This window comes from Lichenostomus cassidix, chromosome 2, assembly GCF_008360975.1.
Source record: "Lichenostomus cassidix isolate B80296 chromosome 2, HeHo_3.0, whole genome shotgun sequence".
In the NCBI taxonomy this organism is placed as follows: Eukaryota; Metazoa; Chordata; class Aves; order Passeriformes; family Meliphagidae; genus Lichenostomus; species Lichenostomus cassidix.
The window spans coordinates 57998856-58015337 of NC_139482.1; the positions used below are offsets into that span (position 1 = coordinate 57998856).

Consider the following 16482-nt stretch of genomic DNA (forward strand, 5'->3'; position numbering starts at 1 on the left):
AGCTGGCGCAGGCCGGTGCCTCTACGAGCAAACCGGAGCGAGAACTCAGGTGACCCCTTCCTAGCCGCAGATGTGCCGGGCGGGAACCGGCACCTCCCGGCATGTCCGGAGCGGGGGAGCCCCGGCGAAGCGCGGCGGTGTCGGTGTCGGTGTCGGTGTCGGTGTCGGTGTCGGTGTCGGTGTCGGTGTCGGTGTCGGTGTCGGCGGCGGCGGGGCGGGCTCGGGGCGGTGCCGGGCGCTCCGTGCGGGAGCAGCTGTCAGTGTCAGAGAGCCGGCGAACCGGGATCCCGGCCGCGCGCAGGGGGAATCCCCCAGCCTCGCCCCCGCAGCCAATCGCCGCGCCGCATGCAAATCGCGGCCGCGCCCGGGCCAGTGGGAAGGCGGAGGGGTGGGGAGGCGGAGCCCCGTTGGACGGCGCGGAGGGCGGCGGGGGCCAATCAGGCGGCGAGGCGGGCGGGGCGCGCCCCGGGGGCGGGGACATGCAAATTTGGTTTGAAAAGAGGGCGGGAAATCCGAGTTTCGCGGGAGGCCCTTGGCGCGTAACCCGTCTCCTTTCCCTTCATTCATTGTCAGCAGCCGCCGCTTCCTGGAGCCATTTTCCAGCCGGCCCCACACAGCGGGAGCGGCCCCGCTCCATCCGCCGCATCTGCCTGCACCGCCGCCTCCGTCCCCGCCCCGGCGCCCCTCATCCTGCAGCCGGGGCCCCCCCGGCACCCGCAGCCCCCAGTATTTTGCGCGGGGCCTCGGCATCGAGGAGGAAAGGAGCTGGGAAGGCCGGGGGGGAGGAGGGACGGGGGGGAGGAGGAGACGCGGCTGCGGGGACAGACCCGGAGGGAAGGATGAGAAGGGGACTCCAGCCTTCGGCCCCGGCAGCAGCACCGCTGCCCGCGCCGTCCACGGACTCCCGAGCAGCCCCCGCCGGCTTCCCGGCCCGCTTTGCCGCCGGCACCTTCATCCAGATCCGCAGCACCGGCGCGGTGGCGGGGGCGCCCTGTGTTGTCTCCTCCTCCGCCGCCGCCGCCGCTTCCCAGGCTCCCGGTGCCTTTGCCCCGGCGGCGGATGGGGGCCTGCCCGCCGGCAGCTCGCTGTACTGCACGCCACACGGACCCGCCGGCAGGACGGCGCTGCTGCAGCCCGCTCTCGGCGGAGGCCGCCCCCCGGTAATTTTGTGTTTTTCCCCCGTCCCCGCGGGAAGGGTGAAGGGGACGGGGGGGGATCCCGCTGCCGGCCGGGCCCGGGGGGCGGGCAGGAAAGGCGGAGGCAGCGCTTTGTTGCAATAAACTTTCCTGCCTCCTCCCCAACCCCCGCTGCCGGGTCTTATTGAAAAGGAGAGGAGAAAAAAAAAAAAAAAGAGAAAAAAAAATAAGGGGGGGGAAATAATAATCCCCCGCCAGGTTCCGCCGCACGGGTGCAAAGAGCGAGCAGCCGGCGGCGGGGAAGGGCCCCGGTTCCCCCGGGGCGGGGGGCCGGGCCGTGCCCCGCCGGTGTCTCATCTTCACCCCCGGAGCCGCCGGTGACGTCTGGCACACGTGCGCGGAGGCCGCGGCTGTGACTGGGAGCCGGGGCGGGCGGGGAGGGGGACGCCGCTTCCTCCTCCTCCTCCTCCTCCTCCTCCTCCTCCCTCTGGCCTGGGACAGCCCGACCGCCGGCCGGCTGCCCCCGGCCCCCGCCGCTCTCCGAAATGCCCCTGCAGCAGGTCAGTGACTCGTGGGGTGGCGGCGAACGCCAACCCTCCTCTCCTCCCGCTTTAAAATTTACGCCCCCTCCTTATAATTTACGCACCCCCCCAAAAAAAAATTCCGCCTCCCCCACTCGTGGGGTTTTCTTTGTCCTCACCGATTTCGGGTGCGCGCTTTGGCCCTCGTGGGCTCCGCCGAGTTGGAGAGTGGGGGAGGGCGCGGGGTCGTGGGCGTCGGGAGGGGCTCACCTACCCCCCCCACGCCCCCCCGGCTCCACGACCCCCGCCCGGCGCCGTGGGATTGCTGAACTCCTTCCCACCTCTCGCCCCAGTGCGCCCCTGCCAGGGAAAAAAAGGGGGTTTAACACCCCTTCCCCCCTCCCCCTCTTCCTCTTCCCTGCATCCAGTCGGTGATGATCCAGGTATGGGATGGTGCTGTAATTCTGAAATACTTCTGGAAGAGCTTGGGAGCAGCTGGAAGATCGGTGAGGATGGCATGTGCTGCCTCTTATTGTAGGTTTTTGCAGGTGTTCGTTGCTGAGCTAGTGGTGGAAGTTTCAAAGCTTATCAAATCCCACCCAAAGCTTTTTTTTAATAATTTTTTTTAATTTTAATATTAGTTTCTTCACTGTAAAAGATAATTGATTTTTTTATTTTGGTGCTCTTGGTCTTCAGCATATCCTAGTGGCACTCAGTGTCAAGCAGGCTACTGCAGGCCACTTTGTAAATATTTGGCTGTCCTATGTGAAGGTTGATTCCTAGAAGGTGGTGGTAAGTGAATTCAAAGAGGAGCATATGTTCCACAATAATTCTGGGGGAATAATTATACAGGCTTTTTTGGCTTTGTGGGAGGCATGTTGATGTCATAGGAACTCCTAAAATTTCTCATTAATGGGTTTTATAAGACCTTAGTGTATGATTCTAGTGCTTTTTTTCTGGTTTTTTTTGGTTTGGGTTTTTTTTTTTTTTAATGCTGCTCACCTCTCTAATGGAAGGAACTCCTTGCCATAAAAGCCTGGGAAGGCTTGTTTCCATCTTTAAGGTTTGGAAGTGGGCAAAGTGATTTTGGGCTCTGCTTGCAAAGAAGTCCTTGCGCAAACTTGCAAATTTGTTGTACACCCTCAGCCCCCATGCTAACTTTGGGGAGAGATGTGGGATGGAGGAGGAAGAGAGTGGTTAGGCCAGCAGTATCTTCAGCCTCTGGCTGGCACCCTACCAGGGCGATAAGCCATCCATGGCACACACCAGGAAAGGGGCTGTGCATCCTGCTCTGCCCTGACAGCCACGCTCGTGTGAGTGCCCCTCTTGATGCTATGCTGGTTTGCCACAAACTCATCTTTTGGGAAGTCAGGCTGAAGCACCCTACTGCTCTGCCTCGTCTTTCTGCACTGCAAACTGCTTGTCAGGGACACTATCCAGCCCTTTTAAAGGTCTCCAGCTTCCAAGTTTCCTCAAAAGTCATGAAGGACTTTTTTGGGACTGGGAGGTGAGGGTGTTTTCCCCTTGGTTCCTAGCAAGGCATTTTTGAGAAACTAATACTAGGGACTGGTGAGAGGAGTGAGAAAATGCTGGGTAGCTGAGGCAGTGAGCTCAGGCAAATAGCACCAATATAAATTTAGCTCTTGATTAGTTGAGTTGCAAGTAGTGGATGGAGTGTGAGACCCCCCAGCTGAAAACAAGGCCCTAGTATGCAAAAGACTGTAGGGATAAGTCTAAAATTTGGCCAGCACACTTGCGCTGGTTAGGTTTATGAAAATACTCTTGCCTTGCAGATGTAACTGCACTGGCAACCCACCCATCACTTCCAAATATAAACTATGGTATGACTGGAAAAGAGTCAGTACAGCAGTATAGTTAAGGCTGTTCAGGGAGTTGTTCAGCTATACAAGCAAATGAAAAAGATTCTTCGGCCCAAGTAAGCTGCTTGCCCTTGGCAATTTATTATTTTATCTGTGGTTGTATATTTGTAACGCTGCTGGAAAAGCCTTGAGAAATGTCCCAGTCTGTAACAACAGGCCTCTCCAGCCCCACACTGATGAGAATTTGCATGTTCTTTCATGTTCCAGGCATCTCCATACTATCCAGAGCTGGTTCCTTGCTGTTGCCACTTGTCGTGGAGACTCGTGTGGCTGAGGGTTGCTAACCAGGTCCTTGTACCCTGGAGAGCCCTGGCTCTGGGAGGCTGTGACCCAGCCTGCCTGCCCTTTCAACTTGAGGAGCTTTTGCACCATTCCTGGGGGGCTAATAGAAAGTGTCGCCAGGTGCATCTGAACCCCTGCCATGGCTTAAACACAAGCAGTAATGATGAATTAACCCTTGCAAAGCAACCATCAACTTGCACCGCTGGGGAGAGCCTGAGCCTCTGGAGACAGGGTCAGTGCTGTGGCAAGGTCCTGCATCCTCCCATGCTCTCCTGCACCATTCTGGGGGCTGGTGCCATTTTCTTTCTGGAATCTCAGGCTTCCCAGGATGGAAAATTAACCCTGACCTAAATAAATAAAGGTTTTCTGCTGGGCAAGCAGGTTGAACCAGCTACTGGCAGGTGTGGGAAGTGCCAGGGACCATCAAGGGAAAGTGGTGGCCAGGGATGTGGCAGGGGAGTTGTGACACCATGCTGTTTTAGTGTCAGTGAGTTTGTGAATCAACTTGGATCCTCATGAGAACACAGGAGAAATTAATGTTTGATGAGGTACCCCAAAAGCATTCTCGCTTGTGTTGCCTTCTCACTTGGTGTAAGTCACTACCATTTGCAAATCCCTGTTCTCAGAAATGGGGCTGCTGTAAAAGCAAGCTGCTCAAAATGTTTCTAATTCAAATAGAGAATTTCTTACTGTCTTTGGGTTATAAAGGTAAGCCTTTAAGAAGAGGGCCATTTTCGTAGCCATGAGAAAATGCTTAAATGGAGACACCACCCACATGTTAAGTCCTTTTTAAAAGGGGCTAAATCCTCTTAACAACAATATCTTTAGAGAACTCCTGTGGCCTTTAGATGACATGAGCTGTGGAGAGGCTGGTTCGGCATACTTCAGAAGGGGGCAGGAGGATTTACATTTCCAAACTGAATACTTGTACTTCTCTCATTTTTCTGGTGGTTTAGAAAGTACCTATTCCTTCCTCCCTTCTTCTCAGCAAGACAGAGCTGGGAAGGCATAAAAATGGGGTAACCCAAAATCTTTCTCCTACGTGTTATGTAGAGGAGCAAGCCAAATAGGACATAAATAATGAATGGGGATTTAAGGTGTGGGAGAAGAACATGTAAGTTGCATAAAGGAAGCAGGCAGTTAACTTAGTAGCTTTTTGTTATTTTGCAGGAATGAAAAGGTTTGTATGTGAAGATACAGGTGTTTTCATATTCAGACCTGTTTTCTTTGCCTGGTAGTTTGTGTTACTAGAGATGAATGTTAGTTTGAGTCTGGGACCTTTGCTTTTTGAATAGCATTTAAGGGATTTTTTTTTTGTTTGTTTAAATCCCTCTTCTCTAGCAACACACTGTTTCTGAGCCTGAGGAGATACCACATGGTCCTTTGGGTGCAGCTGTCTGAAGACAGTTCGAAGAAGTGTAATCCTGATTGCCCCAATTATGCCGAGAAACATCTTGTGAGAAGTGGGCATCCCAATAAAACCCTACAGGAACAGGCTGTAGTTTGCTGATGGTGGCTTTGCTATCCTCATGCAGAGTCCAGCTGTGCTGGTGTGGCTCCTTCTGCACCAGAACTCCTGAGTATGGTAGCCCCATGATGATAAGGGCTTTTGGCAGGGTTCCATGAACAGCTGAGCTGTTCAAAGGCTTTACTGTTGATGGAAGGAGTAGGCTTGCTTGTCCCTCACTATCTCCTCTGTATCATGGTCTTTGCTCTGCCCATGGCCAGACAGCATTCTTCCCCTACCACTGTGCCTGGGGAGCATCTGGCTGCATGGACGGGTTGGTTTCCTGCTGCTTTAACAAGGTAGAAGAGCTGGGTCTGAGCATTACTTATGGCATTCATCTTGGGCCCAAGATGGGGTGAGTGAGATGAAGGGAGGAGACTGGAACTTGCCCATGCATTGGTATGGAGGTGTTAAATTGTCCCAGCAAGCCTTCATTTTGTGATGTTGGTCTTGTTCTTGCTGTGAATGTATTTTCCTTGCACCACCAGCCTGCTTACCAAAAGCTGGATAGGGGTCACTTTATGGCTGGTTTATTCTTCTGTAGAGGATGATCCACCTGGTTGAGCAATGAGAGGCATTTTCTTTCCCATCACTTTATGCCATGTGTGTTGGTGCTGTTTTGTTAATTTTTACTGCGTGCTCATCTGTGAGTATGTGCAAGCATTTAAAAGGAAAATAATCTTTGAACTTAGGAACAGCTGTATTTTGCAAGATGAAGGGGTCCCCCACTACTTCTCTACAACTGTGGCAAGTCTTTGAGGAAAGAGCATGGGAAGGAGGCTTGCACAGGAAAGCCCTTCTTGCTTCAAGAGAGCACTTTCTTCGTCTGGGGTTACAAAGAGTTTTATAGATACCAGTGGCTGGTGATTTTTGTGTTCCCTGAGTGAATGTAACTGTAGTTCTGACCTTCGGTAACAAGTTCTAGCCATGATTTAGCTGTCTCACATGACAGGAAAAAACAATTTTCTTTGTTTCTTGCCTTGCTTTTTGGTTTTTTTTTCAGTTTGAACTTGCTCTATATAGTGTTCTTGGGTGATCCTAGATATTATGGTAGGGAAAAATGATTTTCTGATATATGTTTCTCTGCACAGTCTATGATAAACTATCATCTGTCCTCAGATGTCTTCTCTAAGCTGAAGAGTGTCTGACAATTTCTCCTGAAATGAAAACCATTAATGTAAAGGTAAAGTTGTCCCTTTATAAAGGAACCACATGGGTGTGAAAATAAATGTGTCTGTAATTGTGAGTTTTTACTTCTCAGCTTTGCCAGCTTTGAAAGATGTTTTGAACACATGGTAGACCCACTTTACATGGGTAGTAGGAGCCAGAGACCCTTTCATGGCCCAGCTTATTAACCTGAGTGGGCCCTGAGGAGAGGAATGGGAGGTGTGGGACTGGAGGGATGCGTGGGCATGATTGCTTTGGGGATGGCTCATTATGAAGTGTAGGTTGCAAATAGGAAAGTGAAGTAGCGCCATTCCTCTTTCGAGCCCACTCCTGTGCTGGCCAGTAGGACTGGTGTGGTTGTGGGAGGGAAATTCAGCCCATCCCTGAATTTCCCTTGGTTCAGAGGACCAAGAATGAGATTGGTGAGTGTGAAACGAAGACAGGAACTTTTCATGGCAGCTTCAAGCATGGCATCTTTCAGGCTTTGCTTCTCAAGGTGTTTGCTGGGCTTATGGCCCTGGCTCTGGTGGCAGGGCCGGTGCTGGTGTGGAGGGGTGGGAAGGTAGCTCAGGCTTTAGTCCTGGCTTGTGGTGGAACTGCCTGCTAAGGCTGAGTTGGAGACTCTGACTTTAGTTCCAGTGGGTTTCTTGTGCCAGTGGTGGTAATGTAGATCCAGCCCTGCCCAGTGCAGGGCTTTGGTGGATGGAAAGCTCTTAGTATAACTAAATCTCCAGGTTTTATAGTTTCTGCAAATAATCTCATTTACAGCTGGCAGCACTGACTCTGTGTGTATATATGGTGGTAACTCTCATCCTTACAAATGACTAAGTTGGACTTCAGGTTTTTGTTTTGGCTGGCAGAGTTAATTGCTTCCTGCATTATTTTTCAAGACCAGGATTGTGTTTGTAGTTCTGGGGAGAAGAAGCCCCCATCATGTTCCTTGGGGGCAGTGGTGTGCAGTGGGAGGGAGGCTGCCAGTGCCTCTGGGATGGGGCTGCTGCCATGCTGGAGGTGCTGCTGGTAAGGTATTTGGATTCTGTTTCCATTCCAGTTCTGTTTGGGGACAGGCTTGGCAAAATTGCCCAATTTATCACATCTTTAAAAAAGGAACTATTTAACTTCTGTTTTCCTCAAGTAAGTTGGTCCAAAACCACACTTGGAAGTGCTATGCCTGGCATGGGTATCTCTTGAAGTACTACCCTGTCTGCTTGGATGATGCTGCTGTTTGCTGGATCTAGTGGCATTCATGGAGTTCTTACTGCCTTGTGAGCTCAACATGAGCTGTGGTAAATATTTGCATCTGCAAGGCATGTAAAAGGAGAAGGCAGGAGCTTGCCTAGGTGTTGATTAAGCCAGAGCTTAATGAAAACAGCCTCTGTTGTATGGTAGGAGAGTTCTACTTCATGGGTTTTAGCCTCCCTTTTATACATACATGAATGCATAGCAAATGTGCTGGTAGTTTGCAAACTGAGCTTGCCTGAGGTTAATGGCATGTGTCATGAGTCTCCTGTCCCACTTATGAATATGGACAGTTGTTGACCTGACCTGTGACAGTGTGAAAACTAACATGCTAACGCTGTCACTGCTGCACGTGTATGCCCTGCAGCTCTCAGGTGTTTTGTGCCCAAGGTGTTTGGTCTAGGACTAATCTAGGAAGAAGTGGAGCATTAAAGATCAACTTTGCAGAATCAGCCATCTCTTCTGTGAGTGTGCTAAGTTATGTAGGCAAAAGGCTTTTCTTTATTCCTGCTTCTAAGAGTAAAACCAGTACCATGTTTCATTGCTTTAAGTAGGAGACTCAATTTGATCACCTGCAGCTGCTTTCAAGATTTCATCCAGCTTGTATATGGCTGCATCTAGGCCCAGAAGCGTCTGCTACCTAAGACTGGTGGCATGTTCAGGTGCCTTACTTCAAGGGCCTAGAATCTGATATTTAGCATGATACAGGCTGTTTCCTGTGATGCACACTTGCAATACTGCAGATGTTGGGTCCTTGGTATCCTGAGCTTTATATGAACAGGTCACTGTTAAGAGCAGCGGCTACTATTATTTTGGCTTTCATTTCTTTACATTTACACTGAAATCTTACAGTCCTGTCACACACACCTTGCAAGCTACTAGTTGTTTTGCAAAGATCTATTAAAACTTGTAGAAAACATGTAAAGAACTATTTTTGGGAAAAATTAGTTGCGTTGGGAATCTGGACAAGAGATGTTTGCTTAGCCTTGTCTGCTTCGGCTCCAGCATTCCTGCCCTGAGCTGTGGTATGTGTGTTGGTTATGTATGCATAGATTCCATAAGTAATTTTCATTAATGAACTCCTTGAAAGACATTCTCATCTTAACCATGCTATTCTGGGTTTGGTTTTTTTGCTTGTTGTACAGCTGTTGGTTCAAAGGTTGTTGCATATTACATAACTTAGTATTAGAAAAGGGGGGTGGGGGAAGAAACTCATTGGCAAACTTCCTTCCTTGTTAATTAAAGTGACATTAAAAGTCTCTGGTTTAGGACTCAATGGTGCACACCATGCAGTGCAAGAGTGTAATTCTTATATATCATGTCAGGCTCATTGGTCAGCTCTGCTAGTTCTCTCTGAATATAACTTCATCTTAATTTTGGTTCTACCCGTTAGTTATAAAATCTTACTAAAATTGGAGTGCAGTAACAGATATTTTTTATTTTGCAGGCCACTGAATATGCACTGTAGGATTTCATAATTTTTACACATTTTAAAGTACAGATGTAATTTTAGAGTGAAACACTTCTCCATAGGGCGAGTATGCTATGCTTGTCTATTAAACGTAACTTTCAAATTTGCCTTTCAAATGTTTTTCAGAAACAAACTGACATGTAGACTTGTTTGCATCCCTCCTTCCTAGGCAAATTTCAAGTCTGGAAGTAAAAACCTTATCTCTTGACCCAGCAATTATATTGGTGCAGTCCCTTGATATTGACAATAGGCTTCTGACTTTTTGGATGCTACCCGAGTGTAAGCAGATAAAGTACATAAAAAGTACAAAATGATGCACAGAAAGGTTTCATCTTGTACTATCGATGGAATGGCGGTTTGTGTGTCTCAGGTTGTCTACCAAGGCTTAGGCTGGGTGTTAGGAAAATGGCCTTCCCCCAGAGGCTGACTAGGCACTGAGCAGGCTCCTCAGGGAAGTGGTCACAGCACCAAGCCTGGCAGAGTTCAAGAAGCCTTTGGACAATGCTGTCAGGCACATGGTGTGATTGTCAGGGATGTCCTGTGCAGGGCCAGGAGCTGGACTCAGTGATCCTATGGGTGTGTTCCAACTCAGGGTATTCTATGATTATTAAGGGGTAATGGTTTTAAACTAAAAGAATATGGATTTAGACTAGATATAAGAAGCTTTTTACAGCAGGGCTAGTGAAACAGTGGAGCAGGTTGCTCAGACAGGTGATAGGTACCCATTTCTGGAAACATTCAAGGCCACGCTGGATGGGGCTCTGAGCAACCTGATCTAGTTAGATGTCACTGCTCATTGCAGGGGGGTTGGGCTAGATGACCTTTAAAGATCTCTTTCAACCCAAGCTATTCTATGATTCTGTGGGAAAATACATGCACTAAGGAGCAGATCTGAAGGGTTTGCTGCGTTCTCTGTGTGCTTCTGTGAAGGAAACTGGGCTTTCCTTCACCTTCTGCTTGGGTGTTTTTGCCATCTGCTGTTTTTAAAGTCATTTTTCCAACCAGGCACACTAGAAATGGAATTATATGGAATTATAATGTCTTGAGTGACGTTAGTAACCTAATAGTGCCTTCAGTACTTGTTGTCTTGTGCTGCTAATTCTGGAAATAAATGGCAATTACCATGTATGTATGCTGGTGCTATTTTGCCTTGCCAGCGTTGTGTTTTTAGACAGCTTTGGTCCCACACATTGACAGTCAGTTTTTTGTCCCCATACAGTAAGCTAGTTCACACTTTGTCTAATGTGTTCGCATAGCGGGAATTGATGTTGGTTACAGCTCTCACAGAAGGCTTTTGTGTGGTGATATCTGAAAGCTGTCTTGCTGGAGCTTTTATCAAGGCTATTGCAATGAGGCCATTATCCCCGCTCGTGGAAAACATAGATATTCGCAGAAATTTTTATAGCAATGCTTGATAAGTGTCATGCTGGTACAGAGCAGCAGTGCTGGAGTGGTACAGAAATAATACCCGAGGTGGCAGCCGTGCCGTGGCAGGGAGTTATCTGTCCTTGCAGACTTGGGGACAGGGTGGGAAGGGAACCCCACACAGGGCAGACGGAGGGTGGTGATCAGGGCTATCGCAGCCACGAATAATCCTGACCATCAGCTCAGTGGAATAAAGTTTTACTTTTCATGGTAAGAGTTTTATTGAGCAGCTCTAAGTAACTGAGATCTGAATTGCTGTATAATGCTTCTGCACCCTGTACTTTTTTGGGTGGGTTTTTTTGTTTATCGTCAGCTGCGCAGTATCTGTGGCCAAAAAGTATCTCTTGGGAGTTATGTAAAACTGCAAGTCGGGTGAGAGAAAGCCGAAACTGCACAACCCGGGTGTAGTACTCTAAGCACAAACCTCTTAGAGCTGGTAAAAAAGACAACTTACTACTTGAGGTGGGTGCAGGGAGGGCTTTAAAAATTATAATAGCATTATAATAGCATTTTCACTGGCTTCTTTGTCTCAACAGTGGATATTTCACTGGGTTTATTATTTTTTCCCTTAGGAATTAGGGTTAGAAAAAGCTCGGGGGTTTTTTTGTTTGTTTTTTGGGGGTTTTTTTTGTAAAATATGGTGTCCTGAAAGCATAAGCAAATTGCTCATTTTCTTTCTCTGGTTCTTAATCACAAGAGCTGCCTTGATGATTTTTCCCACCTCAAATTAGCAGTTTATTTATAACATGCTAATGTTGTGCATCCCGTTGGTATTACTGTTCTGTTGTGCTGAGCTGAGAATTGTTCTTTTGAAAACTGGCACTGCAAAGATGACATAAAAGAACATGAGAAATTGCCTGTGATAGAGAAACATTCAGGTGGCTTTTGCTATGACTTTGATTCACGCTTTCTATAAAATCATTTACATTGCCTTCCTGATTTCTATTGCTAGTCACATTTGTGTTTTTTGGGTTTATTTTTGCTGAAAAAGAAAAATGCAGATCACTGGCTTTTGGCATCCTTGTTACTCTTTCATTCCTGCTGGCAAACTTCTCTGTGGTCGTCCTCCACGCAGTGTCACCAGCTGCCTTCTTGGATTGCGGGCAGGGGAGTGAGGAACTTCAGGGGGTGTTTCCCTCTTCCTGCAGGGTGCCTGTGGAAAGGCTCTTCCCGATTTAGGGGTTAGCAGCATCCTTCCCAGAGGTCCTCTGCTTTAGCTGCTCTGCAGAAAGATGGGAGCATTCAAAGCCCAGACCATGCAACATGGGGTGTCTTGTGCATGGAGAAGAAAAGTGCAAAATAAAAACACATCCCATGAGTTTCTGTACTTGGAGCTGTGCTTTGTGTTTACAACAGAGATGGCAAAGAAAGATGTACGATCATTTGGTCATTTGGCAACCTCCAGCGTTATGACCTGTTCATCTGTAAAGATCCTCTTCATGTGGCTGCTGGTCTTGGTACACTGAAATCCTTCCCTATTCTCATCTTGGTAGCATCATGTTTGCTGAATATGTGGGAAGTGAACACAACAGTAGTGAACAGGTTGTGTGCTGTTGGCTAGATATTAAACTTAGGTACAGCCTTCTGTGGCAGAATTAAGTTAGTAGTTACAAAGGAAAATTTGGTGGTATTTGTGTTTCAGGGGGACAGAAACCCCTTCTGCTGTGGAAGGGAATGTGTAGGGAATTGCAGAGACTGATATATTTAATTTAGAGGAGGAAAAAAAAAAAGAAGAGAAAAGCAGGCAAATGCCCCTTATTCAGAGCCATATGTTCAGGATGCTATCCTTAGTGTGATTTATTTGCTTCAGAATTAGGAAAGAGGGTTGCTAGGAAAAGTAAGATGAATTCACTTCTTTCACCTAAAAGAATTTTATAAGTATGATTATGATCTCCCTCCTTTCTCTCTCTTTCCTAGTCCTGGAGAATAATCAATTTAGCAATAAGTCAGAGCAAGCAAAAATGTGATTGTTCTCATCTGCAATGCAGAGACTAAGATGGACTCCTTTCTCTAAGGCCAATATCAGGTCTTCTGTTTTGAAGTGAATCAACAGTTATCATGTTTTCAGTAAGAAAGGATCAGAATTTCATCCTTTTTCTTTCCCCTTCAGATTTGTGAAGTTGTGGGGGTTTTTTGACTACCCTTTGACTCTTTTGATGGCTTCAATGCCATTTTCAAAACACTTTCTTACTTCCTGCAAGATGGGGAAGCAGCACCAGTTGTACTAGACAGGGATTATATTTGTTCAAAGTACTTCATTTGAAGTGGTGAAATATGGCTTTCCCAGCTGTTTGAAGAGCTCAGTTGCCTCAGCATGTGAAGAGCAGTCCTCGAATTTTGCTTGACCAGCGGCGTAGAAGGGGGGAATCTCCTTCAGACCTTACAGGGAGAAAATTCAAGGCATCTGTGAGGTGCTGTAGTATATCTAGCTAAAAATATCAGATACTTGAGCTTGCCTTATTGACTTGTTGGATGGCAATGCCTTGTGGAAATGGAAAAAGCCAACAGGTCTGGAACTTTGCATAATAGTGCAATGGTGTACGAGGGGTAGCATAAAAATGCCAGCAAATGTGCTTGCCCACCACAGCTACCCCAGCTTTTCCAGTGGTCGTGCAGGTGTGGCATGCCTAAAAGATTAGGAATAGCCTACCTGCCTGTAATGGGAGGTTTGCTTTCCTCCTGAAAAGCTGATGTCAGATCCTTTGTCCAGATCTAGCCCCGGTCTCTTTGATTAGCGTTGCTCAAATCATATGAAAATGTATTGTTCCTTCTGCTGCTAAGTAATGCTGAGCACCTTGTAGAAGTACTTCACCTCTCCCTGAGACATGATGCTTTTTGTCCTCTTTGTTTCTCTGCCTTGTGTTTGAGTGCCTCTCCATGACTGCGTGGGCATGAGCCCCAGCATGGAGCAGGTGCAGTGATCTTCCCAGCCAGAATCTTGAATTGAAAGTATTGTCTTAATGCGAAGGTACATTTTTGACTGGCCACTTGCATCTCCCCCTAATGTGGTGAAATGGCATCAGTATTTTGACTAAGCATTTTTATCCAGAATATCAAATTCAACAAAGTGATTTTTTTAAAGTTTACTATTAAGATCTTTAATCTTAGAAGGCAGGCCAGTGAGGTGATTCAGGTGAAGAATCTTTTAGTGTCATGATATGGAATTTTTTCACCCTAACAAGGGAAGGTGGCAGTTTGAGCATGTGCCAGTTTGCCCTTCCAGAGCTGTGAACAGCTGAACCACAGTGGAAATCTGGAACCATAACAACACTGCTTATAGGAAGTTTGACTCCCTGCATTTAACCACAAATGTGGTCAATGTTAGGAGAGGCAATAGCGGAGGGGAAGAAAGGTGGTGGTATTTGATTAGCTTTTTTCTCCTTGTTTTCTGCTGTGGGGAAAGAGTGATATTACTAACTGATGGTTCCAGTTTCTTCCTTGTTACACTTTGAGGATACTCTTTTAAGATAGATTTGAGAAGACTTGCTTTCAGCATTTTATATTCAATAGTCACATGCCATTGTTAAGCAGTTGTATGGCTGGTAAACTGTGGGGTATTTCTGAAGACATTAAGAGAGCGAAGAGGATTAAATACCATGTCAAGATCCTTCAGGTGGTCACTAGCTTCATGCGGGGATTGAAATGCGAAGCAGTTCAGTCATGATAGGTTTCTGCAGGAGGTTATTGAGGGACAGAGGTCTTCCCATTGCTCCTCACCATTGTGCCCTAGATCAACACTGTATTCATTCAGTTCAGCAGCACAAGAATGGCTGTCTGTCTTGGACACTAAAATATCCTCCTGTTTCCTATCTGCTTGTTCTTGGAAATGAAATGTAATCCTCTCATAGTCAGAGAAGCCTTAATTGCCTGGTGGGATAGAAAGGAAAAGATGATTTTGGAACTGGGTCTGCACACTTCTAGTAAGAAGTGCCTCCCATGACAGAAGGGATTTCCTGGAACCATCCTGGGAGACACTTTGGAGATGTGGTTTCCTAGTCAACTCACAGCAATCCGAGTTGGTGCTGCCACAAATAGGGTCATGGTGCCCTCCCTCTCTCCCTGCCTTGGCGCCTGCCCTTGTACCTCTCTGTGCTTGTCAGACCGGGGCTGCTCCAGCTGAAAGCTAACACTGGCTGAGTGATTAGTTTTCAGCCCAGCAAGCTCCCTGGCCCAGCAAGCCAGCCGCATGGTTAGGGTGGAGATGGCCAGCAGATGCTGCCCCCAGCCATGTCCTCTCCCCACGCACGGGACTCTCGCTTGGAGTGGCAGCAGGGCAAGAGCCTTGCTGTGTGTGTGACCTCAGCATCTCCTAGAAGCCAGCGGAGTTGTGCGGAACGGAGCCCTAACAGATGGCTCCCTAAAGAAGTAGGCGGCTTTTGTGCAGCTCCTCACTGCTTAGGTTACCGAGGGCGTGCAGCTGCCAGAGCCTGGCCAGCAGTGCCCAGGGGCTGGAGGGAGCTGCACGCTCTCTCCATGTCCAGCTTTGAAGGGCTTGGGGGCAGTTTAGTGGGTTTGTGAGCACATGGAGGAGTAAATATGGCTGAAAACATCCTCAGTTCATGGAGGAGAGCTGTATTTGCTCAAACCAAGAATCTGCTCAGTGCTGTTTGCATCATGCCTCGCACACTTGTCTTCCAGCCCCTGACCGAGGCTCCCAGGCTACATGTAATTTAATTACAGTCTGATGGCTGGCACTGAAGTAGGTGAAGATATAAATGTAATTTGTGCCTTGAAGTTATGTATGTAGTGAGCTTGCAATACTGGAGGCCTTCTCGGCAATCACTGCTATCAGGGAATGTCTCCAGAGGAAAGACTGGCTGTGCTGCTCTGGCAGGTACAGTCTGACAGATACAGCTCTGAATAAGGATTTACTGTGACTGATGGTTAATAGGTGAAAGTAAAGGAGTTGTGGTCTTGCATGAAAGATCACAGAATCCTTGGAGACAGCACTTGGGATGGCTTTTACAACCAACAGCCACAGCAGCCATGGCCAAGGGTCTTACATTGCATAGCTTCTGAAAGTGGGAAGGCTTTAGGGCTTCTGGTCAGATGAGTGGTAATGAACGTGAGTCACATGCATAGCTGGCATAGGAAGGTTGAGTTTAATGACTGCACTCATAGCAAAGTCTCCTTTCTGTCCCTCAAATGGTGAGTGGAGCCAGTCTGTGTGGCAGCAAAAGCACCCAGGTCATGCTTATTCCATGCCACAGCAGAATTCTGCCTTTGTGACCAGCATATACTGCTGAATTTCAGCTTTGGCTTGAAAGAAGGTGTATCATTGTTTTTGTAAGGAAACCTCCACTGTGAATTCAACTAGTGTGGAACTAACTCTGGAGACAGCCTGTAATTTGTAGGGCTGTGAAATGAGAGTTTGACTTTAATCTGTTGTCTGATTTCAAAAGTAACTATTTTGTTATTGATTACTTGTGGAAAAGGTCTGATGTGTTTATTTCGCAATCCCTACACATGCTGCCCACTGCCAGTAGCCTCAGCTCTTCCCTCAGCAGCTGCCAAAATTTCCATCTTTCTCCTGTTACTTTCTTTAGCACCATTGTGCATTGAAGTGCTTGCAGGATAGCAATATGCGAAAGCTGTGTAGCATTCCTGTTTATCTTGGAAGTCAATATTTTACACCAGGAGTGCTGTAACTCTGCCATATTTACTTTCTTGTATTTAATTCAATAAAATGTATTTACCTGAAATGGACATGAAATTTCCAGTTTGCAGTGGAAAGCATAGGACCAGGCTGCAGAACTCATTCCAAGTCAGGACAGAGAGCATGAGGGCTCCTTGCCAGTGCAAAGCGTGGGAGGAAAGTCAGGAGTAAGGCAACTCTTGGTGCTATCATCAGCAG

The 16482-nt window shown here is 47.6% G+C and overlaps 1 protein-coding gene across 3 annotated transcripts in view; it reads left to right on the forward strand.

The window, feature by feature from the left end:
- The first annotated feature begins 573 nt into the window (after positions 1–573).
- Positions 574–16482, forward strand: part of E2F3 (E2F transcription factor 3) — a 42172-nt gene continuing 26263 nt past the window's right edge. The window contains exon 1 of one of the 3 annotated variants that reach the window (XM_085051687.1): positions 574–1160. In XM_085051687.1, coding sequence (XP_084907813.1) covers positions 840–1160 — 321 coding nt within the window. In that variant the 5' untranslated portion in view covers positions 574–839. Of the gene's footprint in view, positions 1161–1904; positions 2164–16482 lie in introns of those variants that run through there. The other 2 variants (XM_085051686.1, XM_085051688.1) reach the window with 2 other exon arrangements.